General features: G+C 35.4%; 3 protein-coding genes across 3 annotated transcripts in view; 1 reads left to right on the forward strand and 2 right to left on the reverse strand.

Moving 5' to 3' along the window:
• Window positions 1-21828: 21828 nt before the first annotated feature.
• LOC126053484 (glucose 1-dehydrogenase 2-like) lies at window positions 21829-22745 on the reverse strand. The gene has a single exon (XM_021338193.3). It carries the CDS (start codon window positions 22695-22697, stop codon window positions 21936-21938), a length of 762 nt encoding a protein of 253 aa, XP_021193868.3. The 5' UTR covers window positions 22698-22745; the 3' UTR covers window positions 21829-21935.
• Window positions 22746-23618: 873 nt separating this feature from the next.
• LOC110378426 (globin-2 A chain) overlaps window positions 23619-27773 on the forward strand; it is a 51678-nt gene continuing 47523 nt past the window's right edge. The window contains exon 1 of the mRNA XM_064039350.1: window positions 23619-23922. The gene's annotated coding sequence lies outside the window, so the exon portion shown is untranslated. The remainder of the gene's footprint in view (window positions 23923-27773) is intronic.
• LOC110378780 (glucose 1-dehydrogenase A) lies at window positions 24718-25559 on the reverse strand. The gene has a single exon (XM_021338185.3). It carries the CDS (start codon window positions 25508-25510, stop codon window positions 24749-24751), a length of 762 nt encoding a protein of 253 aa, XP_021193860.3. The 5' UTR covers window positions 25511-25559; the 3' UTR covers window positions 24718-24748.

Below are 27773 nucleotides of genomic sequence, written 5' to 3' on the forward strand. Positions count from 1 at the left end.
ACAAAGTTTTGAACACCCTCATTAGAGCAAGTGTGAGCCACACACACATACTATGACCACAGTCTAAAAATCATACAGTCGTCCGACGAAGACGTCTAGACAGGGCAATCGTGCGGGGTGTGAGGGGCGAGACGCGGGTAGGCCGCTCCCAAACTACGAACAAAATGATGTTAGTAGTTTGGGATCTATCATTGAGGGCTAACAAGTTTCTTTTTTATAATATTTTTTTTTGTTAATTTAAAATGGTGCATGCGACGTGTGCTGTGAGTGATTGCAAGTCTTCATCTCAAATAAATAAAGATCTGCGGTTTCATCGGACGTAATTTTTATAATAAGAAATGGATGTCAGTTTTAAGTTTAATTGAAGTGCTTGTTACGTAAAAGTCAGCCTTTTTGAAATCCAAGATGGCGGACCTTATTTTCTTATAATTTGATATGGGTGTCAATTTTGAGTTAAATTGAGGTGCTGGTTACGAAAAAGCCATCCTTTTTGAAATCCAAGAGAAAAAAGTCCGCGGACAAAAATCCCTCGTATACTTAGGCTATAAGAGATTTAAAAACAACTGTCACGGGCAGAATTCAAGCCGTGTCCTTTGGCGAACCGTGAAGTCACGTCAACAATTGACTTATTTATTTATTTAAAAACTTCACGATCACAGTAGGTACAGTTAGTGTCACAGTAACTAGTTACCAAGACCGCATCAGTTCATTTTTAAATCTCTTTGTATACGCCTAATTTGCATTTTTTATTGACATACTCAACTCCTTAATAATACATGCAGTAAAGAGCGGATTAAGAATTATTTAAATATCATGTAATATTGTTTTATTTATAATACTGCTATCGATGTTGGTCTGCAATAAATAAATAATTTCACAAATATTGTTTACTCGTGACAACCCTGTCCTATGCGTTACTGTCTAGACGATGTCGGCATTTTACACGAGATCAAAGGCGTCGACCTACTGTATGTTCTTTATACTGTGCTATGACAGAATGCATGACATTACTTTTTGAAAAACTACTATTATGTAGGCAAATGATGATAGATATCAAACAAATCCTTTTAACTTTAAAATAATGAAATGAATCCTTCCAAGATCTCGTTTAATAGAAAACAAATTTATTATTTTAGCTCGTCGAAAACTTTACCAAATTAATTATTTAGTTTCAAAATGGTCTTAAATTCTTACTAGTCTGACTGAACGTTAGTCGAAGTTATTAAATAATAGTAAGTTTATTTTAGACTACCTAGTTTGCTTGAAGAATTTTATTAGGTGTGGGAAAGTTCCTAGTAATATGATTCGACGCTAAAATATTCTGGAGTTTACATAAATTATAATTATTTGTAACAGTATTATATTTCCATTATAACTTTCTTCAGTTGGATACTATCTTACTTGGACGGTGATACCAACAAGAAAGCGGGCGAGGATTGATAAACTAAAGAATGAAAGCCTTGTGTTAAAACAGTATGACCAAATACTTTTACTTCTTTTAAAATAATTTATTATTGAAAATAAAAACATTAAATCAATCTGCTTTTTATATAGACTTGATATGCTCCCAAAAATTATATTTTATTTGGGGTCGCTGGCGGCGCAGCATGTTTTCATACTCTCCTATACGTAATTCGTGACCTAGCTAATAATCGCGAATATTCGCGAAAAAATATTTTACAGACTAAGAATAAATCCCTTATTGTTAGTCTTACAAAGGTCTATAAAACTTTCAAGTTACAGACAGTTTTCCAAAAGGCCCACCTACTCACCTACACGTTTGTATACGGAGCAATAGTTGCAAACTTGTAATAATGTTTTCTACAATTTGGAAATTCCATTACATTCCATCAGTGACTGAAGTGGTCGAAGTAATTGTTCGTTCTCCACATCGAGTTGAAAGTAAATGTGTTGGGCGACAAAACTAGCGATGATCAAACTTTACCTATTGAATATTAGACTATTGTTATGACGCTGTAACATACTGTAAAGTTTAGAGCTATTGTGCAAGTTCTCAACTAGACTGCGTTGAACTATTTTTGGTATTGAATATCCTTCATATTGACATCAACTACCTATTCAGTTGGTGATTAATTTATTGAATCATGTAAACAATGTTAAAAAAAATAATGAAATTAATTTCCTTAACTTTTTTTTCAAACCTCGATTTAACTTTAAAAAACTGAATATATAATTTGATTTCACTGTTCTCTATTCCACGTACAATCAAACATTCACAATTGTACGGCTGCATACGGTTAAAATTCGGTTTTACTTTTTATTAAAACATGGTGGTTTCTTAAAGTGGAATAATCTATTTTTTTAATTAATACTTTTACCCGCATACTCTCTGGCCACAGTCCAGTAGCAGAGTTCTGTTCCTAAAGTAAAGGACAATGCTCATGAAGTATGAGAAAAAAACCCAGGCCCGGCGCAAAAGAAATGTAACTCAAAATATAGGTAAAAATAAGTAATTAAATATTACATAGGGGGCATTATCGAAATCAGTGGCTATATGTGTGAAATTGCTATTCGAATTTTAACATCTGCGGAACATTGCTACTCAAGATTTTAGAGGTAACATAATGTATTAGTAAAAGGAACAGCAAACAGATACAGTTGTGGTTTAAGAGCAACATAATGACATGTTTATAGCAACTTCTCCACTATTCTACCTACTTTTACAAAATAATAGGATGATAGAACTAAAACAGGATATTAATGTACTTTTCATTTTAATATCTAATAACGCTTAAAAGTCATCGATTCTTTATTTCTAACACGACGAGATCCAAAAATGTTGCGGGATGCGCGAACTGTTCCTCATGTCTAGCCCACCCTAAGTAATGTAAAACGCTCATGACGCGATGACGTGGGCGCTGCAGCCTGTACTTCGGTATTGATTTATCTTTTTGGAGAAGCTTATTACTTGCCATATTACTTGTTTGTTGTTTTCAGATAGCACTTTAATTAAACTATAAGCCCCAGCTGCTCATGTTACCCCTTTAAAAAATCAAATAGCAATTTCATACATTTAGCCATTGATTTCGATGATGCCTCCTATGCAGTATTTCATTACTTATTATTACCTATAATTTGAGTTACTTTTCGTTTGCGCCGGGCTTGGGTTTTTTTTGAGCATTGTCCTTTAATTAAGAAACTGTATCAAGTGAGAGAACTTCACTCCTTCCGATGTTTTGTGGTTTCCTCGCTGATTATAAACTTTTTTTGGTGTATACCGATTAGGTGGTTTAATGAGAATAATATTTTTACGTACATTTATTTATTTATTTACTAGTATAATATTTACAATTTAACAAGTATCAAACTTTCACATTTATAATATTAGTAGGATTAGTCAATAGTTTTACAAAATGATCTTTATTATACACTAGCTGTTGGCCGTGACTTCGTCTGCGTGGGCAATATAGAATTGCATAGTATGTACATACATAGTTATATTTTGGTATTTAGTAAAATCAAAATCAAAAGTCATTTATTCAAAGTAGGCTGAAAATCAGCACTTTTTGAACGTCAAATCTACAAAAGACAGCCAAAACGCCCGCCCTTCACCAAGTAAATAGAAAGAGCTAACACTTGAAAGCTTTTTTGATAAAAAGATTTAGATTTTCTGTCGTTAGTACTTCTCCTAATTTTGTACCACTTCGTGTGTTATTAAGAGCTTAATTCAGTCTTGTCATACATGTTAAGTAACCACTGTAGATTAATTTTAAAAGTTTTATAAAAACAACACACAGCCAATAAAACATTATTGTTTTGATGCAAATTGTTCTATTAATGGGATTTAGCATTTAGTTTGGTTTTTAGATTTCTAGCATATTTATGTTGTTACAACTAAATCAGCTTATCTGAGTGCAAAATTGAACGAAATCCGATTAGTCAATTCTGTTGATTGAGTGAACAAACATTTAAACATTCCTTACATATTTAAATACAATGGTGTTTTCATTTTGCACTTTTGAGTAGGGATATATCTATATTAGTATATTATAAGAATCTAGGCATTTAGGAAATAGCAGCTTCGAATAGGATATTAAAATGTTGGCTTCGGTAAATGAGCTTTATCTTTATGATTCAAAACTTATATACTAACTTATTTATCTATGCAATCTAAGTACACTTTATGTTTTTACATTTATGTATTTATTAAAATAACATATCTACGCTTAAAAATAATCCTTCATCATCATCAGCCTATCGCAGTCCACTGCAGGACATAGGCCTCTCCAAGTGCACGCTACTGAGATCGATTTTCGGCGACTCAAATAATCCTTACTTATACTCTATTAAATAATATTGCAAACGCGAAAGTAACTCTGTCTATCCTCTCACGCTGTTTAACTTCTTTCAATACCATCAAGAATCTATCCCTAACAAATGATACAGACCTACATAATCTAGCCACATGTAATCGACATCCCAATACTTCGTAGCCGTGTAACACCTATTGGGTAATGTTAACAGTGACCAACAACAGGTCGGTCAGAGCTTAATCCGAGGTCAGGTCGCGCTTTCAGCGATTCCCGAGAGATGTTGCTAGTAAAGTGATTGTTGTATACCTATAGGTCGGTTGATTTCTGACTATGACTGGACAATGTGTGAGTGGTAATAGAGTGTAGTGATTCAAATGTTGGTTTGTTGCAAAAATAATAGGTATAAATTGCGAACATGCTCAGGTTTTGTTAATTAATCAATAACTTTTTAGGAAAAAAAAATAGCTGACTATAATGACATAATAATGTCTTGTAATTAATATTTTCTTCTCGTTTATAATCTAAATAAGAAATAGGCAAAAAATATCGAAAGACATTTTTGCAATGAACACTACTCGCACTTAAAAAATCCTACAAATTAATCCCGCATATTCCTCTAAACTAAACAAACTAAACGCTTTTTAGAAACTGTACAATCGGAACCAAAAGTCTTTCAGTTACAAATGAAAAAACGACTAACCCTCACTACTATTATTCAAATGAAGTTTCCCCTAACTTTTTACGTTTCCCTGTATCTATTTCGTTCACCGAATTTACTTGAATCGAGTCCCGCCTGTTCCCAGTTTGACTTTTTTATTGTTTCAAAAAAATCTTCCCAGTCATTAGTCTCGAAGTATTTTAGTTGGCCTATTGTAAAAAGACCGCTGTCATATTGAAACGCTTGAAAAGGCAAGTAATGGTCTCCGACTGTCGGTATCGCTAGATTAATTTCGGCTGGCCTTTAGTTTAATGCTTTCTTGAAATAAAGAAATCTTTTTAAGCTGGATTTTTATACCTAGAATTATTTTTGATTCGGATTCAAATAAATCTTTATATGAGAAAGTAATTCTGTTTCTTTGTCTCGTTTCCACGATAAAACTACTGAACTTAATTTAGTTGATAATCTGAATACCTTTATTCAAATTATCTAGAGTCTCAAAAAGGACATCGGATCGGAGGAGTCGAAACAGTACATAGATATACTATAAATAGTATAACCTACAACACCTAATTTTAGTATGAAGTCCTACACATATTTTTAATTATTTACCAGGTCTTAATGTTAACTCTCGGATGAATGTTAAACTTGGTTTAATCATAATGTATAGGAACACCTTTTGTTTCGTGTTATTCTCTGGGGTATTGACCTGTATCAATGTTTTCAGCTAATGTTGCCAGCTATGTATATGTGGGTATGTCATATAGCCACGATTAAATAGAGTAAATCAGAAGAGTAATAGTTACGTAGATTCTCAAGTAAATAAGCGATTGTAAAATTACGTAAAATTGCCTTTATTTATTTTCGCCCTCTAAAAGCTTAAGACGCCATTACGCTAATAAATCTATGTTATCCAACCTTCAATAATCAATGCAAAGATCATAGAGGATGCATACCATTGTCTATGCTTCGTATTGTATGCACAAAGGAGTCTCTCGTCTCGGCATTTGGTACGTGACTTACTGTTAATCTACGCTAAGCTAGCGTTTGTCGGCGATAATCTGCGCATTAACGTAATTATAATGTTAGCAGATAGAGGAAAAGTTGATTGGCCTGGAGCTAATGAACCCGAATAAGTAAGACAATATTTTGATATTGGGTGTGTAATTTTTGAGGGTTCATTGTACGTATGATATAATAGAATATGTTTTTTTTGTGTATGTGACTTTTTAAGATGTTTTGGGTGTTTTCACTAAATTATGGGGAAGAAGAAGATAAAATGGAGTCGAATCTTAGGCTAAACGAAACTTGAATCTTATGCTTAGAGGTGATCAATGTTTTCTATATATCTATGCCTAATTGATCTTAGCGTAAGCCCCCCTTTTATGACTCTCTACCTCGGATACAGTATTAATATATTTTAAAGCTGTTGAGTAGTGGTTTAGACTAATTTACACTCAGGTAATTGAGTAGGGTCTAATAAGGCGAGCTACTACTACTTGCAAAGTTTGCGCGTCACATGTATAAATATTAGATAAGCACTTTTGTGTCACACTTTACTTGAAAATTTAACTGAGCTATACCAAGTTCATTGTCACCTACTGAGGTCACCGACCTTGGCAGCTGAGTAAAGTTTAAGAGTTGGCGAACATTAATCAAATTGGATTACCAACTTTATGAATTTTTAAATAAAATTTTGGGTAGCCTGTATAGATCTGTATTATTTTAAGCCGACCCCGACATAGTTGGGAAAAAAGGCTCGGAAGATGATGTCTTTATCTATTGTCAATGAAGTTCAAAACTGTTGTTCAGAAAAAAGTACGAAGTAAAGACACAAAAAAACATGAATTATCCATTTCCTCAATAATAACCAATCGAGAAACAGTAAAATATTGTGTAAACGTCTCAAACGCCATCAGAAAGTGATCAGCCGTTTATTTATGTTTTCCCTAACCTTTGAATGTAACTGTCGTAAATAAAGCCGGAGTGTAATTGAGAAAACTTCTCACAACTTCCCGAAATGATCGCCTTTGGGGTGAAACTTCAATCATTTTTTATATTCAGTTATATTCTCCCCACACCGCACACTTTTAGTCGGCCGATAGTTTGTTTAGGCTCCTAAGTCAGTGTGAAGGCGAATGATAGTACACCATCGATATATATGTACTACGTACTAGATAGAACGTTCCGAACAAAAAGCTTACCACACTGAACTGCAGTGCAGACTATGCAGTGCCCAAAATGGCAAATCAGAGCGATTTTGACGCCTGCGTCAGATGGATGTCTATGAAACGACAATTATAAAATAGAAAATACATATCAAGGTATAAACTTACACATATAAACTATTCGAGAGTCAAGTTAGTAAAATTACACGCTGTTCATGCTATTACAACGCTTGTATATCATACTTTTCATTTATAATTCAATTTTACAAATATGCATTAATTTGTTCCCGCCCGCCATCTTAAATTATGGATTAAGAAAATCGTGCAGAAACAGATGTGCCATAAAACTGGCAGTAGGTAAAATATCAATGAAAACAGACTTCACTTTGTCATGGTATGTTCTTACTTTCAAGAAAAAATAATTAAATTCGCGAAAATTTGTGATAGCCCTCTTAAGAAAAAAAAACATCGTAATTAATATAAAAAACTCTAAAAATAAGTTCCTGGTTTTAATATTTTACATGATTTTGCATTCAATTAGATATAAATAAACTTTTTGATATATTACATGATTTTGAATTCACTTAGATATAAACTTTTTGAGTAATGAAAAATGTAGGCAAAATACGAGCGACACTTCAGCAATTAACATCAATGAGGATGACTACATGTCACAATACGTCAACGAGATGTCAACAGACGACATAAGCGGGTGAGGATTCTCGCCACAGAGTGTTTTTGGTTAGCACGTGTGTCTAGAATTTTTGTTTATTTTCAGTGAATTACTGGCTTTTTGTGACTTGTTTTTGGTGTGGTGTGTTGTCCTTGTGTGTGTTCTCGTGTGTGTACGTTTTTTTTCGTCTAGCTAAGTAAGTTTTAATCACAATTATGGATCGAAACAAACCGCCGGACCCAGATCCGCCTGATATCTCTTATGCACCATTATCCCCTAACTTCCCTCTTTCCCAATTCGCTGAGGTTGCTTGCAGCGTCGCGGAGTCCCAAAATCCATCCCATCCCGAATCCCAGAACCCTCCCAATCCGAACGGTAGGAAGCGTACTGCAGATGCTGAAAATAGTCGGATACCACCAAAACAGCAGAGAAACCAAGTAGGTCGTAGCAGATACTCTGCAACAGATAAAGCTCCCTTTATAGTACATGTGTCGCGTTTGGAGCCTCAACCTAATACTGGTACTACACTGCACCCGGTAACCTTTGGCATGTTTTTGCTTAAAAACAACATTGCAAACGTTGTTCGTGATGGTGTGAAGAAAGTTGGCCGTAATAGAGTGTCTGTTGAGTTTTCATCCCCCCAGGATGCAAACTCATTTATAATTAATGGTATTCTTTCTAAAAACAGTTATGTTGCAGCAATTCCTACTTTTAATGTTACCCGCATGGGTGTTGTAACTGGCGTCCCCAGCGACTTAAGTGAGGAGGAAGCAAAAACATACCTCACAGTGCCCTCAGGATGTGGACAGATTCTTAAAGTTCGTCGCATCAGCAGAAAAGTCTTCAACAATGGTATCACAGAATTTAAACCAACAGAGACCTGTGTTATCACCTTTGATGGCCAGGTTTTACCAAATAGGGTCTATTGTTGTTACACCTCCCTTCCTGTTGTGCAATACGTATACCCCACCATCCAGTGCCGCAAGTGCTGCAGGTTCGGTCATGTGGAGTCTGTATGTAGATCAAAACCACGCTGTTGTAAATGTGGCCACGATCACCCCGGTGATGGTTGCAACATTTCAGAAGATGAGGCCTTTTGTGTGTTATGCTCTGGTAATCACTTTGCCAACAGCAGGTCATGCCCGGAGCATGGCAGACAGAAAGCCATTAAAACCATTATGGCTGAGAAGTCCTTATCTTATGCTGAGGTCAGCAAAACAGTTCCACCTGCTTCCCGCAGTTATGCGAACGCTGTTACATCAACTCCAAATCAATCTCAGTCATATCGCAAAACAGTATTTTTAAAGCCAAAGACCCATGCTCCCCTCCCGCCTTCTTATGATAAAGCTGCTCATCAGCGTATTGTTAACTCTCCCGCACTTTCACAGCCTGATGGCTGCGCTCTTAATAACCCTTACGCTTCTAACAATACATCCTCTTTAATTGAAATCCTTATTAAAGTTCTGACAACTATAATGTCTAACAATTCTCAAATACCGTCCAACGTCGCCCATCAACTTGTAACTATGTTGCTTAATATTAAAAATGGCGCCTCGCCAGGTGTTCCTACAATGGAATGTGAGGAGCGTGTTTCATAAGAAACATGACCTCATATTCTTACTCAACAAATACAAGCCCTTGGCTTGTTCTATTGCTGAGACTTGGCTTACACCAAGTCTTAGTTTTCGCATACCACATTTTAATATTTTGAGATGCGATAGGTCTGATGGATATGGAGGGTCGGCTCTTTTTCTTAATAATAGAGTCCCATTCTCGACCCTGTCGCTTCCTGCTCTGGATGGTGATATTAATATAGTTGCTGCAAAATTTGAAGGTATTACTGTACTTTCCATTTATATCTCCCACCCACACCGAAACTTTTTAGGCTTCCTTAGAAACGTTTTTAACAATATAGATGGGCCTGTGTTAGTTATGGGAGATTTGAATTGTCACCATTTTAGATGGGGCTCCAACCGTTGTGATGCGTTTGGGGAAGGTTTAGTAGAAATCCTCGATGACCTTAACCTTTGCATCTTAAATGATGGTTGTCCTACCCGCAGATCCCTTCCCGGACAGCAGAAGAGTTGTGTAGATCTTACTTTCTGTTCTGTAGAGTTGGCGGCATCGTTTCATTGGCAATGCACCCCTCTGACGCATGGTAGCGATCACTATCCTATTGTTGTAACATTATTAAACAAAACTTATTTAGAGAAAACTTCCCCTCCACTTCTGAAGTACAACTTGTCGAAACCGGACTGGTCAAGGTTTGCTTCACTATTGGAGGAGAAAATCAGTGAACTTCCAAATTTAACTTCTTCTTTCCCGCAAATTCCTGATCACTGCCATGCTAAGAGTTGTTATGACGGCTTTGTTTCGGCCATTTCCCTTAGTGCTGATTCCACGTTTCCTCTGCGCAATTGCGCTAAGAACAAAATCCCATCACCCCCGTGGTGGGACCAAGATTGCACATCAGCAATACGCGAAAGAAAGGTAGCTGAAGAAAAGTTCAATGAAGCGATGAACATCGACAACCTTCTACAGTACAAACGAGTGTATGCCCAATCCCAACGGCTTCTTCGTAAGAAGAAACGTCGTGGTTGGGTAAAGTTTTGCACCTCTCTTTCTCCCTCAACCCCAGTGTCAGCAGTATGGAAGAGTATAAACCGCTTCAGACGTGGGTGCTCTCCATCTGTCTCGTCCCCTATAACCAGAAATACTGCTGAAATATTCTTCGATAAAATTGCTCCAGCCTATGTTCCTTTACTTTCAGAATTAGATCACTCGCCTGTGGGTACCGCGGGTGACCCTTTGGACGATCCATTTACAATGGAAGAATTTAATGCGGTGTTGCGTCACGTTCGAGATTCTGCCCCGGGCATTGATGGCATTCCATATTCATTTATAACCCATGCCAGCATAAATGCCAAAAATTACCTACTAAATATTTTCAATTATTGTTATTATTTTGGTTGGGTTCCTGACCAATGGAAACTTCAGATCATTATCCCTCTTTTGAAACCCGGCAAAAATGCTGATGATCCGAATGGCCTTAGACCAATTGCTCTATCCTCCGTTCTGGCTAAACTTTTGGAACACCTCATTAAAAATAGGCTTGAGTGGTTGGTCGAATCTAAGGGTTTACTACCGAGCCACCAATTTGGGTTCAGAAAGGGTCTTGGCACAATGGATAGTGTGGCAACATTTGTAACTGATGTTCGGACAGCCTTTTCTAAAAATGAAACTGCTGTAGCCGCCTTCCTAGATGTTTCATCCGCATATGATAGCGTCCTCCTTCCCATTCTCAGGCAGAAATTGCAACAGCTGAGTCTCCCGGTAAGGATGATTCAATGCATATGTGGACTACTTACGTCTCGATCCTTGGTGCTGAGAGTGCAGGGTGAGGTATTTGAGGAAAGAACCACATGGAGGGGCCTTCCCCAAGGCTCTGTCCTTAGCCCGTTGCTCTATAATCTATACACATTCGACATTGGTTCCTGCTTAAACAACGACTGCCGTATTCTACAATATGCCGATGATCTGGCACTATACGTAACCAATGCCTCGATTGTTGATGCTGCTAAATCCCTCTGCCTTTCTTTGGACTCTCTGCACCAATGGCTTCTTGACCACGGCCTCTCTCTGTCTGCTCCTAAAAGTTCGGTAGTCATCTTCTCGCGGAAACGCTCAATCCCTCAGGTATCTATTAAAATCCAGGGTCAAGGGATCCCTGTTGTTAAAAAGGCAAAATTTTTAGGGGTCTATCTGGATGCAAAATTAACTGGTGTCGATCACTTTTGCTATTTGGTTAAAAGGTGCGAAAGGGTGCTCCCAATTCTTAAAGTTCTTTCTGGTGTATGGTGGGGGGCTCATCCTTACACCATGAAACTTGTTTATAACGCCTTAGTCCGTAGTATATTAGATTATGGTTCATTTGTTTTGATTCCTTGCAACAGGGGTGCCTTGGCGGGATTAGAAAGGATTCAGTCTCAATGCCTTCGGATCATCTCAGGTTGCATGAAGTCCTCTCCCATTAACGCGTTACAGGTTGAATGTGCCGAACCTCCTTTGGCCTTGAGGAGGCAATATCTAGCGTCCCGCTTCCTATTAAGGGTGGTTCCTAAAACCTCTCACCCCCTAATCCCTAAACTTGTAGATTTAGATGCTTTATGTAAAACCTCAAAATACTGGGAGCATAAAGAAATTCCTCTCATTTTAAAAGCATTCCGTTTTGTATTAAATTTAAATTGCCCTATTGCCCAGTATCCTAGATTACCTATTTTCAACTTTTCTTATGAAGTCCTTTGCTTTATTCCAAAAATATACTATGATATTGGTATTTTCAAGAAATCCCCGTCGGCGAATTCGACCTTTAATGCGGTGGTGGGAGAGCGATGGAATGGGTTCCAAAGATTTTTCACCGACGCTTCCAAATTATCGTCAAGCAGCAACACTGGTGCTGCTGTTTATTATCAGAACTCAAAAATTATTTTAAAATTTAAATGTCCAAAGGAGTCGTCCGTATTTACAGGCGAGTGTGTGGCATTATTGGAAGCTTGCCTTTTCATAGAGTCCCATGAAATCAGTTTAAGTGTTATCTTTACAGATTCATTAAGCTGTCTTCAAGCCCTATCCCAAAATCCCTTCAAAAGTAAACTCCACAGTCCTATAATCCTAAATATTAAAAAGTCCCTATTATCTTGTGCACATCAGCAAAAAGTAGTTCACCTAGTATGGATACCCAGTCATTGCGGTATCAAGGGGAATGAATGTGTAGATGCAATGGCCAAGGATGCTTGCACGTCAGCCTCAGCCGATCCTGCATACTTCTCCCTTCAAGGGTATGACCTGCTAAACCTTCCAAAAGCGCACCTCGAGACTTCATGGCAGGAATGCTGGAATTTGTCCAGTAGGAAAAAGGGTAGTTCTTATTACGCCATCCAACCCCTCATACAACCTAAACCTTGGTTTTTCCATTACAAAAAGTTCCCCAAGTTCGTCATATCTGTCCTATGCAGAATACGTATAGGCCACTGCTGTACTCCTGTTTTCCTGCGAAAAATCCATGTACAGGACTCATCTTTATGTGAGTGCGGATTGGATGAAGGTAGCCTGGAGCACATATTCTTCAGCTGCCCCATCAACACCTCATCCTTCGACCTATATAGTCGTCTCCCAAAATTAAAGATTCCTGTACCAATTAACTTCCCTTCCCTCTTAACATATTCCTCCCCAGAACTACTCCAAGTCCTCATGATTGCTATCCTTCGCAACAATATTAAATTATAGACCGTGGCCTACTTTTGGTCACCGTTTAGGTAAATGTGGTATTTTAATGTTTCCCCCCTTTATATATATATATATTATATAATATGTCAATGTACTAACCTTTTATAATTGTTATTTATATATGTATATTTTTGTTTCAGTGCCGTCCTACTAACCCAACAAGATCTACAATCAGTTAAATTATAATTCTTTCTCAAAGTTGTTTGTTTGGCATCACGACGTGCTTCTCATTTCACTCGTCAGTGGCAGAATCGTTGACATCGGCATCGACAATTTGCCATAACCAAAAATAGAATAGAAATAGACATAAGCGGGTAAATTATTTGTATGGATGTTCTTGTCTATCGCTAGAATATATGTCAATGTAGTACACACATTACCAAGATAAGGTATTTAGCCGGTATCAAACCGAGTGAAAAACTTTGGTTGGCATCAAGACTTTCTTTAAAAAATGTTAAGCCAGCTCTCGGCCGACTTTTTTGTTTGCAGTGTACGGCTTAACTTAGTCGTTTCTCAAGTTCACGAGTAAAACAGTAGTACAACTTATTATTTATACGAAAGTTTATTTTTGTTGTAAATTTCTTTTTGTTATACTTAGTAAATGATTTGTTTCGTTCTCGTATAAGAATAATTTATGCTGTTGTTTCGGTGTTTTCCGATACTGAAAGATATATTCTGATAGTTTGGTACAAAAGTGTGTATTATAAAAAGCCTGCTGTGTTCTCTAGTTTATTAAGTTCACTGTATTTGTTGAAAAATATACATATTTTTGTGACGAACAAAGGTTTTAGAGCTAGATAAAAGCGACGTAACACCAATACACTGACACATTTTATAAAAATACAAAAGCTTATAGTACTTCTAAATAAAAAAATCCTGCCTATAAGCCTGAAAAATATTTTTTACGCTTTAGATTGGATTTTATACAGATCCATGTATGTAAATATGATATACCATGAACTACAAAGGCCTGTATTTTTGACTTGAAAGGGGCAAATAAAATAAACTGGCATCACTCAGCGTTGTTTTATCAGGCTAATAACATACTGTAAGGTCCTTTTCGTCATTAGAAAAATTGTGATCTAGTATTGTTAACTTACCTACTATATAGTTAAAATGTCAGATTTGCATTAGAAAATGGAAGGTTAATATCAGCTCCAATAATATATTATCTTATAGTAGAGATTTATAACTAACGTCAATTCAGTAATTACTTTAAAATTCTGTTTCACAACTCAAAGTCGACTACGCCGATTTCTATCCGATATGACATAAGCTCCATAAGTGCCTATCTTTCAGATATCGGAATACAAACCGGTCTATTTGCCACATTGATCATGTTTGCAATGGCATTACCCACACAGAGAATCCTAATGGGAACAGTTCAGAGTCAAAAGTAAAGTGTTTATCTACACACAGTTTCACGAAATCCGGGTCACGATTAATCTATCAAAAATTGGATGAACCGTGAACGTTAGGATTTCCTCTTCGTGTTTGATGGCATCTGTGTATCTACACAGATCAATTAATGAATTGCAAATAGCAGTTTTTGGGCTATTTTGTGATTCGGCGCCATCTTTGGTTAGCTTAATTTGCAGTCGATGTGTAGTTAAGTGTACCCCTCGGACCTGCAGAGCTCGTGGCTAAGTCGTAGCCACATGGGTTGATGGATTATAAGGTAAAGCAACGCTTGACGCGGTCGGTCCGCGGATGGGTGACTTGTCATGACGAGTTCTTTGATATTCCGGAAGGCACGGCAGACTGTGGATCCCGGCTGCCATTTATACAACTTTAGCAGTCGGTACTAATACAGTTTTCATTCACTAATTTAATTCAATGTTTCTGTTGACAAAAATGATACACGCTGTTTTGTTTATATGTAATCATTTATTTAAACTAAACATCACAAATTATTTATTACAAAACTTCATAGCAAATTAATGTATGTGACATAAATCAAATAGGATAATAATTCCAATATTACTACGATCATTATAATTAGAGTCGTTTTGCGGTTCAATGAATACGGTTTAAATAGGTACCTACAAAATGGTGTTATTAGATTTCGAACATGTAATTCTGTCTATTAATTTGCGTCTATATATTGATTTGAATATTTCTATATGTGGCTTTCAAATGTACCTACATTTAGTATATATCATCTAATTAAATGTCATTCTAATTAGCTTCGTGATGCAGATTTGAAAATATTGATTAGTAAATATAATTGACACATTTTTGATAAAATATAAAAAAGGCAAGACGATGTTCAAGTTCTGTGAATTTGTATAAGTAACATAAAGAAATTGACTTCTTTAGGTACTGTAAACAGGTACGTACAATTAACTTTTAGGAAACCAATTACGAAAGATACTAATATCAATTTTAAAGTATTTTCAAACTAGACGAATATCCTTTGCTACTTTTTTTGCAGATGCAGAACTTAGTTCCCTGGGAGGCTGTATTGTGACCGAGGGCAACTGCTAATTTAGTGTATAATAAAAATGTATTTATTTGTCTCTGTTTAATCCCGTGTTTATATCATAGTTAATTGCTAATGCAACTAATTAAAGGCAGCATGTCCTGATTAAGGGGAGGGCGCCATTTAATCAATGCGGTCGCCTGTTCGCTAAATAATTAATAGTTTATGTGACAGTAGGTAGGATTATACAGACACAATGTTGATAACTAGAAATTTTACCATAATAATCATCATCATTATCATCTGCCTAGCCTTCCCCTAACCTAACCTAACCTAACCTAACCTAACCAGACATAGCTGAGCACAAGGTTGCCGTAAAAATACAGCTGTCTTAATACACCATAATTAATTTTATATTCCCATAAATTATTGATGTAGAAGAATCAAGTTAAGTACATGGTAGAAGTTGTTGGAAAAAAAACCTTAAAACCATCCTTTTTTGAAAACTTTCAAAAACAGTTTCTATCTGTGCAAAAAACTTTGATAAACTGCCATAGGTCGAAAACGGATTACGTTTTAGCTAGCATATGCAAAAAATATTACATTTATGAATACGGAGCGAAAAAATATTTTGAGAGTAGGATCAAAATATCGCTTGCAAAAAACTTTATGTATATTGTATATTTTAACTATAAAATCTAAGATATTTAATAACATATCAAGGGCTCTCTTAACTCCTTCATAATTGAGAATTATATACCCAAAAAAACATGAATAAACATTAATTTTCCATAAAAAAAAGAATTCCAAATTCAAACCATTTGTTTTTTAATTTGAAACATGATGGATGAATAAATAAATATAACATGATTGATAGCTATATTAATACTTTTTTGTACTTATACTTTAACGTGCCCTTGCGAGTAACTTTGGGAGTAATAGCACCTATTACGTATTCATAGCGGACCAGAATAATGATATTTTGTCATGGGATGAGGCGAGGGATGAGGCGAGGGATAAAGGGGATGGGGATGAAATGTAAAGTTGAATAATTTAAATAGTTCATGTAATATTTCGGTGTTTGTTTTTGTACAGGTAATGTAGGGTCAGTGTCCTTTTAAAAAGGTTGTAGAAGAACCATGAGAGGGACCTTTTAAACCTAGCTTAGTGCTCATATGCTGCAGTCAATTGGTTCAAATAACCATGTGTGATTGACTAGTGTTGTTCATTCAAAGTGCTAGCTGCTTGACTGAACGGCTATTTCAACCAGTTGACTGCGAAATATTTATGTGAATATGCTTATTACCAATTCCTATTAAAGCTAATGTATTGCTCAAGATATGCAAACGGTTAAATTATTTTGAAATATAAATGATCTGTAAGTCTGAACAGCAATGTATGATATGATTCCATGTAACAAATAAATCAAGCTGTTTGGTGCTAAAAATACAATACATATTTCCTTTTCCTAGCTGCATTTTCCTAACCATACGAAGCTTAACCGCTATACTTTTCTGTACTTACATAAAAATGTCTATCTGATAAGTTATTGGGTTTCAGGATAACGTGACGTACTTCCATACACGCTCTAGTTTAGAGATTTTACGACATTACCACAATGTAGATAATTCTAGAAGAACCACTTCGAAACATAACTTAGAGGAATAGAAACCTAACGATTAAGTACTTGTCAAGTCATGTTAAATCCGTTTATTACAATTAAGGCTTTAAAGCCCTTTTAAGTCAAAGTTCACCGCTTCCTAGTTTTATAATTCGTCAATGACATCATTAATAAAATTACTATTAAACAAACATACACAATATCACACACACAAACTTTGTAAAGGCTAGTTAATTGCTGACACCTAGTCGGAAAAGTCGTGATCAATCAATCAGATTATTGTAATTTTGATTAATAGTGACGACCAATGTACATAACCAATTAACATAGGTCATTGACATGACTCTTTACTTGTGTATTAAATAAGATAGTTTATGTTAACGTTTATAGGAAGAATTGCTTTAACAACAGTAACACTACGAACTTACAATTTTTTTTTTCAAATTGGCTCTTATTTCCTGAGATAGCTTCATAAACAATTCCGTTCAAAAAAAAGTGCTTAAGTTAACCTTTCTTTAGTAGTGATACTTCTAAAGTTCTCTTTCATATGCCTTTACTAGGCTCATAAAATAGACGCCCATGTAAATACCAGTTTCTCAATACATGTAAACGAAAATCGAAGGAATTCATGTAATAACATAGTTTTTTCTCCATGTTTTTTATGGTTTTTGTCTTGTTTGCCAGTTTTAGCTGATTTATTCTTTTGTTTTACTGTGATTTCTTGATTAATTTTACTGTTCGTTTGGATTTATTATGCTGTCTTATGTGATAGGTTTCTTTCTAGTATTTTATTGAGGAGCGTATGTCTTTTAGAACGTTATATAGAAAGTGCGTATCTTTCGTTGTGGTCGTATTTTTTATGTTGGTTGTTTTTTTATTTTTCTCTCATGTTGTAAATAATATATGAGACTGAATTGTCTAGAGTTGAATAGTTTTATAGTGAGGTATAGAATAAGCAGTTTCCAGCAAAACATGATAAACGTTTTACACATCAGAATTGTCGCAACTCACTAGGGATTTTCACATTGAGTGTACGTTCAAATTCTGAATAATATACAGAAGAGACGGAGTTTTCATAGAAATACGAAAATACTTATCATATCATGGGATCTTTACATATTCAGATAAACATCCATTCAACCACATTAGTTATTTAAAAGCATATATTTTCATTTTCATAGTAAAGAAAACACTACGTGTATAATTTCTTCCGTCTTCAAAATCTTGTAAAAAAACAAGTTTCTTGTAAAACCACAAAGACCTTTTCTTATTCTGCGTGGAAATCGACGTCAGATCATAATTTCCTTTACCTTTCTCACTTCCCCTGTACCTACCTTTAAACATATAGCCAGCCATTCTTAGGATGTGTTTAGACCTAATTAACAAAAAACTTTTTGCATCATTTTACATCACCTGCCTAGCCTTTTCCAATTATTTTAGGATCGGCTTTCAGTCTCACCGGATATAGCTGAGTGCCTTCGTTTTATATGGAGCAACTGCCGGCCTGAACTGATCTCCTCAACGCATGTACCCCTTGGTAAGAGTGGTAGGACTTTCTAGCTTCTGACTGCCCGTAACGACTGCCAAAATTGAAATGACAGCCGGTACCCAGTAATTTAACCTGCTTTTCACAACATATTGTATATCCAATTCTTTTTATACACAGAGGTTTTTTCATGTTTTTTGTACTCTCTAAAAGAATTTGATTGATGGGGGTGCTTTCACATACCTATTTAGTTTGAACGCTCCCTAAAATCCCTATAGGTATCTATAGTAACACGTATATGCATAGTTCTTTAAACAGTTCGGCTTTACTCGAACCCTTGACTCAAGAATGCTACAAAGGTTCTTAGTGTAGGGAGCCTCTTGGCTGTAATGTAATGGTATGTAAGATCCTGAAGAATGACGGTGCTGAAAGGAACTGCTAATACTAATTTAATTGTAGTAAAACTTTACATTGGTGTCAGAGAAATGGGTCCTTTATAATTCGGGCTTATTGTGGATAGACTTCTGATAAAATCGTAATAGCCACTGCTAAGTCGTCAAGCCATTGTCATATTTATCAATGTAGTAAGATAAGATAAAGTAAGTTTAGAAGTTGACTGTATGAGTTAATGCTGTCTATTATGCATCTGCCATAGATGTTACCTCATCGACTTACTATTTCAAATAGATGAAATAAAGCACACAAGTTACGTTTTAACAGCTAATCTTTCGTTACTGGGTCTTATTCACCCAGCTCAGACATTAACCAAAAGGGACACAGAAGCATTAATCATTATCATTTTATAAAATCTCCCCAAAAAGCTAGCGATAACCAACCCAAAACCAGCCAATCAAATATCACTTAACACTCACTCAGGTCAGAACCAACCAATAAATCTGACCTCTGTCTGCCAATTCGTCAATGTTACGTTCAATCGTACATTGGGAAGTCGTATGATGTGCAAGCATTAATTCGGAGCCAGGTCAAATGGCTGGCTGGGCCGTGTCATGGCTAATTGGAGAGGATTTAAGGCCGTTAATATTGAATGCCTCGCCCATGGACCGACACTGGTTAATGGGTGCTAGAGATGGCATACGACAGGGGTAGCAGAAGTACTGTTATGGACGTTAATGGTTGGGCTACTTAAATACCTTCGCGATTGGAATTCTAATATAGAATTAAGCACTAAGCATCGAATTCAGAACGTTTGCCAAATTATCAGTCACGTTTGACGAATCAAAACATCGAACTTTATGTACAAACAGCTGTAGCTTCTGTCAGCGGTTTCACCGATAAAAAAGTAGCCTATAGCCTTCCTCGATAAATAGGCTATGTAACACTGAAAGAATGTTTCAAATCGATCCAGCATTTCTTGAGATTAGTGCGTTCAGGCAAACAAACAAGCAAGCTTATAATATTAGTAGTGTAGTTAAGTGTTTTGATTTGTACAGAGTGGTACTTCTGTGTTTACAATATTGTATCGCGAGGTAAACGACGTCATGTGCAGTCACTGATATACATGGCAGTATTCCAAATACGTGTGTATTGTTATCATTTTTATATCAATTCACTTCATCTTCGACTTTGAACCCTTCTATCACAGAGATAGGGTCCAATTTAGAAAACCTTATATGGAAGCTGCAAACATTTTTGTTTCAATTTATTTCTAGGACTGCTAGTTTATTTTTTATGAGTTTTAAATTTTTTTATAGGTCATGCAGTTCTGATGCAGGGCTGCTATCCAGTTAGTTCCATTTCCTATCCCCGACGTGGATAATTTTGTTTCATGCTTTGTCATTATGACGGTGTCTTATTTGCGAAATATTATTGAAAATCATCATTGCTAAACATGGTGAAATATGTGTTTAAGCATGATCATCGATATTGCAATCAGCAAATTATCAAGTTTATTTGTGTCATCTTTTTTTATATATCTAAATATTTAATTATAATCATTACTTCTATCTATTATCATATCTAAATAGATCACGTTTTCCCAGTTATCTCATTGATTAAACATCTTTACACCTATCAGCCAAACAAATTGTTAAAACTGTATTTAGCATTGATTTGCACCGATTGGCACCAGTTTTATTTTATTTTAGGCTTTCATTTCGATAACGTGACTTTTTTACGTGTCAAACCAAATTAAAACAAAAACTGTATAGTACTTGTGCCCCTCTACACGTTGCTACGCGCTACGAGCTACGAGCGTAGCGTTCGTAGCACTTGTCTACGTAACACGTCGACAACACGTCCCGCTCGGCGTGCAAGCTGAAACACTCTGAAAAAGGATTTTCATAAAACGCCATTTTCATAGAGGCCGTTTAAAAAAAATACACAACACAGCTTGGTCGTTAGTTGAAAATCTGAAAAGAATCGTATTGTAGCATTTTTTCATTCATTCATTTAAATCGGTCCATATATCTGCGTAAATGTTCCCTTCAGGCTTTATGGGGCTCTCTGGTGGACTACTCTAATGGATAGTCACGGGAACACTGGAATACTGCCATAAAAAGTGTTCAATTTATTATTATTTTCTTATGATGCGACGTGGCTTGCATCGATGTAATAGAAAAATGTTTAGAGAAAAATTACCCCAGTTTCTAAAGAATCATTGTGGTACCTGCCTTAATGACTTTATAATGCCCTGTCTAAAATTTAGTAATTTTTACAATTCATGTCTTACCCACCTGTCTCTTGGGACGTGATACGAAAAATGGACAAAAACAAATTTCTTAAAATACATTCAACCGTGTTTTGTAACTTGAAGACTTTTACACAATATATAAAAATAATTCTAACCTTCAAATTCATATCGAGGTGAAGTCTATAAACAGGAATGAATTTTATTCAGTGCGCGAACTTTGTCAACTTATAGTTAAAAAAGTTTTATAGGTAGGTATATTTTTATTTTATTGTGTTTTAGTACAAAAAATAATAGTTATTGATGGCAAAAGATGTTTATTTTGTAACTGATTGTACGGTCACAGTCGTCATAGTAGGCACGGTGGAATCGCGAAACCGGTTTACTGACGTAGTGTCCATATTTTGCTGATATAAGGGCGGATAAAAAAATTACTGATGATGTAGATATGTTCGGTTAATAATTCTGAACTACCATTTTTTTTTGTTAAAATTCATTGCTGTATATGTGACATCGTCGGGCATAAGCCACTTTTTAGCTTGGTGATGACACGGTTAAAACCGCAAGCAGGATAATAAATAATTCATAAGTAATATGTTTTACTTTTTTTATTTATAAAAATTAGAAAATTTTACACAAATGTTTATATTATATTGAAAAACTGGTTTTAATTATCAACAACTTTTATTCAAACATTCAATCAAGTTGGTACACCCTTCAACAAAAATCCATTATCAGAGACATAGCACGAACCAGTGACCGCTCTGGCTTTGTCACTCGCTAGGAACAGAACTATATCAGCTATTTCTTCAGGCTCCGATATCCTGCCCAAAGCAGTCCCATCCGCGGCCCGTTGCATGGCCTTTTCTTTTTCTTCTTTAGTCGGGAACATACTATCACCGATATCAGTCGCCACGGGTCCTGGATTGACTACATTTACACGCACGCCACTCGAAGCCAGTTCAAGTGCAATCGCTCTAGAGAAGTGATCCAAAGCCGCTTTTGATGCACAATACGCAAACAAACCTGGATAGGCCTTCATTCCAGCAACACTCGAAATGTTGATAATATTACCTTTAGTCTTCACAAGCTCAGCAGCAGTCAGATGCGTTAATTGTACCACGGAATTGAGGTTTGTAGACATTATTTCATGGAAGACCTGCAGTGCGTTGTCAGCTTGAATACTAGCAAATGGAGCAATACCAGCATTGTTGACCAGAATGTCGAGTTTCCCAAAATGTTTCAACGTTTCGCTGGCAATTCTTTTGACGTCGTCTTCTTTTGTGACGTCAGCGACGATCACTAAAGGGTTTCCGCATTTCTGGGCAGTATTCTTCAGTTTCTCTTGGTTTCTCCCCACGATGGCGACTTTAGCGCCCTCCTGTGCAAACTTGATGGCGATGGCTGCTCCGATGCCAGAACTGCCGCCGGTGACCAGAACCACTTTGTCTTTGAAACTCATGATGACACTGCACCGCTTACAAATCAGAACTGATACCGATGTGTATCGCCGGCGTTTATATTTATTTGTTGACAATCTGTTATCGTAATAGTAATTATGACATCAGCGTTCAATGTATTACCTTCTTGTTAACAAATTATTTGCGCTGCTCAATAACCATTCGTCTGTTACTTCCGTGTGTGGGTGCAAGTGCACGAAATGACATTTTGTTTTTTAAGTATGTACCTATAAATATAAATTCGTAGTCGTAAAAGATTTTTAGTTGGCAACGATAAAAAAGAACAAAAGTTACCAGATAAATATTATTAGACAGTTTTGCACCACTTCTGTTGATTCGATCGACACCTGCGGTTAATATTGCACAGTCTTGCTAAATGTTAAGAAAATATGTTCGAGCCGGTAATTAGAATGCATATATAAATAACCTTGTGATGTCTATAGAGTACATAATTGTTACTATACACAAAAGGTAATAAAGTTAACACTATTGTTAGTTTACTTACTTATCAGGTTTTGTTTAATGTTCTAGTCAAGCTTATCTTTGAATTGAACTCAATTTAAAGGTAATAAAAAATACTGAGTTCATTCGCCTCAATACAAAGAACAAATTCTAATTGTCAGATTTTATTGATTACATAAGTAATCATGGTTAAGAAATGGTCGTTTTTATATAAAAAAACACCATTTATTAACCATCGACCATTTACTTATATTGATTACCATTTACTAAATAATATACTATCGTATTTATTGTGACGAGCCCTCTAGCGTCATAGTCAGCAAGCCGGACTGTCGAACTAAGGGTCAAGGGTAATAGATGTATCTTATAATTATTTGGTATAATTGTAGTTCTAGTAGTTCATCAGTTATGTTAGCACCCGTAACACAAGCTAATTAACAGCTTACCATGGAATAACCAACCGTGTCCGAAATGTGTCCCGAAATATTATTATGAGTGAAAGCACTTCTAGATCTCCATACATATGAATCGAAATTGCTCTCTCTAGAAGGGATATAAAGACTTCCTCAGTAATGCTATGCTAGTCGGGGTCGCAGTATTACCGTGTAAGCCAACAACTCCGATTTTCTAGAGTATTCTATAACGACGCAAATGCATGTGGAGTATTTGAGAAAATTGCCTTTAGTCCTATGACTGTCAGTGTCAAAACAATATGGAGAAAGTGAAGCAATTGTGCAGCTATGAAAGTACTACGAGGAATTTAAAGTGAGTTTATGTTATTTATTTGTTTGGTGACAAGCTTCTTATATTCCGGTTAGGGATAGTCTGTTGGAGCATGGTCAAAATAATAATAGAACACAGCCAGTTTCTCTAGTAAAATTAGGGATGAATATTGGACGTAAATTAAAAGATGAATTGGTCCAATGATATACAAATATTTTAAGTTATTTTTTGAGGTAAAAAAAATAATTTCTAAACTTCAATTATGAACATGTAAACAATATTCAATCATAGCCGCCCACTTTTAAATAAAATAACATGTGGGCCGTCTCATAATAACAGCTTAGTCGTAGGTGTACCTATTAAATTTGAATACTCAAAAAGTAAATATTTTATATACAAACTAAATAGCTTCAAACAAGTTATTTAAATTATTTTCCAAATTGTTACCCAATCCTTTACTAAGTTATCTACAAATGCAAAGTGAATTAATCTACTATTTTGTATTGCATATAAAATAGCTCAAGTAAATAAATTATTGTTTATCAACAACAACTAACCCGTTTTCTACGCTTTCACCTTTTCGTCATGGGGACTTAGTTGCTTTAATAATATACGAGTATTTGGTCAAAGAATAATAATATCGAAATGTTTTTTACACATTGACATACATATGAAAGTAGACTTTGTACTTTGATCAAGAACAAGACAACTGATAAACACGAACAAATTAATGATAACATACTTATTTATTAATACACTAGAATACCAAGACCACAGCAAACAAAATGACAAAGCAAAATTCAGAGATTTATAGATAAGAAATACCAAGCCAAACACTATTTAGAATTACGTTTATTAATAAAATTAATCAAGCTTGTACGCCTTTAACCGAATATCCATTATCAGAAACATAACTTGAACCGGTGATACCTCTAGCCTTATCACTCGCTAGAAATAGAACTATATCAGCTATTTCCTCAGGCTCCGATATCCTGCCCAATGCAGTTCCATCCACGACTTTTTTAAAGAAATTGTCTTGTTCCTCTTTTGTTGGGAACATGGTAGCACCGATGTCAGTCGCCACAGGCCCTGGGTTGATTACATTTACACGCACGCCACTTGAAGCGAGCTCTAGTGCAATCGCTCTAGAGAAGTGGTCCATAGCTGCCTTCGACGCACAGTAAGCAAAAAGACCTAGAGCTACTTTGAAAGCAGCAACACTTGAAATATTGATAATGTTGCCTTTAGTCTTCACAAGTTCAGGGACGGTAAGATGTGTCAGTAAAACAGTAGACCGGAGGTTTGTAGACATGATTTCATCGTAGACCTGCATTGCGTTGTCAGCTTGAATACTAGCAAATGGACAAATGCCAGCATTGTTGACCAGAATATCGAGTTTCCCAAAATGTTTCAACGTTTCGCTGGCAATTCTTTTGACGTCGTCTTCTTTTGTGACGTCAGCGACGATCACTAAAGGGTTTCCGCATTTCTTGGCTGTATTCTTCAGTTTCTCTTGGTTTCTCCCCACTATGGCGACTTTAGCGCCCTCCTGTGCAAACTTGATGGCGATGGCTGCTCCGATGCCAGAACTGCCGCCGGTGACCAGAACCACTTTGTCTTTGAAACTCATGTTAATACTGCACTGAGTATAAATAAACTAAAGCCAATTCGTAAACTGCGAACGGTTTTATATAAGCAAGATCTATTATTATAATTTATGACATAATCACTTCTCTCAAACAAAGTACCTACTTGATAGTAACTGAGTGGATAGCGTCGGCAAAATAAATGTTGTGGAGTAAAACTACTTTTAAGTAATTTTTCGATTATAATTTACCTTTCAAACACTTTTAATTAACTATGGAATAATAAACTATGGAAATATGATAAAGTAACGTAATTTAACAATATAAAACTTGGTGACACCAAAAAAGTGCAGATGTGTTGTTGAAAAATATATGCAGGTAGGATAAACAATGCTTGAATACTTTTGACGTTCAATATAGGTCTTTAAAGCAAAACTTAATGTTATGTTATGGGTTTTTGAATGTTACTAGATTTTGACTATTTTATGTTTTAATTTAAACTTGAAATAGCAAAAATAATAGTAGTGTTAATTAATTAACAAAATATTAAAAATAAAAATGCTACTTATATGATTTTTTTACTGATTATTTCAAGTTAATTAATATGGAGACAAGGTGTATGATAATGTGATATATTTGACTATACATAGGTACAAGTATATATTTCAAACTACTTTAAAAACAGGTTTTCATTTCGTGATATTTTTTCTTTGAATCGACTGAGGAAAGAGCTATCAGAATGGTCCCATTTTTTGTCAAACTAATGAGTTTTTTTTTTCAGTTTTGTTTTCTTATATGTATTAGTTTGTTTAGATATGAATGCACTTTTTTAACTTGGACTACACACAAGAATTTATGCCGTTTGTCAACTACAGCACTTAAAACCTTTGACCGCGAAATGCATAAATATAGATATAGAGGTAATATAATAGATTCCCAGGAACCAAAAATGAAATACCGCTGACTTGTAGACTCTACTAGTTAGTACTAGTTAGTAACAATGCAATTCTTTATATAATAATTATCTAATCTTATTGATTTATTTCATTCCAATTATCTTAAGTCGATAAAATACGTCAAAACATTTAATTAATCAATCATTATTTATATAAAAACTGGTTTTCCGTATAAACAATTCTTTTCAACGTTGCTTTAATTTTTTTATTATATATTTAGATTCTTCTTTCTCACGAAGTGTCTGATAACAATGGTAGTTGATAATAATATCTGTCTTAGAGCAAATACCAACAAATACATGTTATGTACCTACCAATGTATCTATAATATGTCAATCTATCTATTCATCTGCGATTGAGAAAGAAAGAAGATACAAAAATAAGTACATGTGTAAATATCTTTGTACCTAAACTCAAAAGCAACTTAAGGGATTTTGTTCGGATTTTTATCAGAAGTTTGTTTTTCAATTGAATTGGTATTCCAACTATATATTGTTATAGAAAGGTTAACGAGACAGGTTTAGGTATGTGATAACGGAAAATCTTTGAGATTAAGAACCTTGAACACATATTACACACATATATTAATGTGACGCAATTACACTCAGTAGATGTTCTTGTGTTCCAAAGTCGACATTTATGTAGTTAATATTTGAGAAAATTATCCTTAGTGTTAAAGACATGGTATTTGTAATCGCCAAAAAATGTACCCACATTATTCCACACGAAAATAAAAACCAAAAAAGCGCAGTAATTCTTCCCCATTTATTTTGCAGCCGTCATCGCTCCATACCAAACACTGCTAAAAGGAACTAGCTCAAACAGTAAAACAGTAATTTTTATCCTTTGCATTCAATTCAACTGGAAATCAACTGTTTTTAAATCACGAATCACGTAAGCTTCCCACACTTTTGTCGCCAATACAGATATTGACATATCGGCGAAGATAATGCCAGGTGAATGAAGTGGTGTATGATTTGCAACTTTATTCAGTTGTGTTAAGATCGTTATTACAGTGTGTAACGACGCTCGGTTTGAAGTATTGTAGTAGTAAAACAATAAATGTGGCAGATATTTTATAGAAGGTTGACTGCGCTCAATATTAAATGTAGATTTTATTATTGATTTACTCTTTAAAACTGGCTGACTTTAGCAACTAACAAGCAGTTCCTATCTACATTTTATTTAATGTGATAAAAATGATTCTTGCCATAGGGTTTTTGTTATTAGAATCGAAATAATATGTTAGAAATTCACTCGAAAATCGGAAACTTACACTAAATCCCACAATAAATACTATTTGTAAAGGATGTTAATAATATTTATTAGCATTCTAACTTTACTACTATAA

Source organism: Helicoverpa armigera, chromosome 2, assembly GCF_030705265.1.
Source record: "Helicoverpa armigera isolate CAAS_96S chromosome 2, ASM3070526v1, whole genome shotgun sequence".
NCBI classification, from domain to species: domain Eukaryota; kingdom Metazoa; phylum Arthropoda; class Insecta; order Lepidoptera; family Noctuidae; genus Helicoverpa; species Helicoverpa armigera.

Bases quoted from the DNA above. Each gene is read 5' to 3' on its own strand.
- LOC126053484 (XM_021338193.3), bottom strand. From the start codon at position 22,697: ATGAGTTTCAAAGACAAAGTGGTTCTGGTCACCGGCGGCAGTTCTGGC.
- LOC110378780 (XM_021338185.3), bottom strand. From the start codon at position 25,510: ATGAGTTTCAAAGACAAAGTGGTTCTGGTCACCGGCGGCAGTTCTGGC.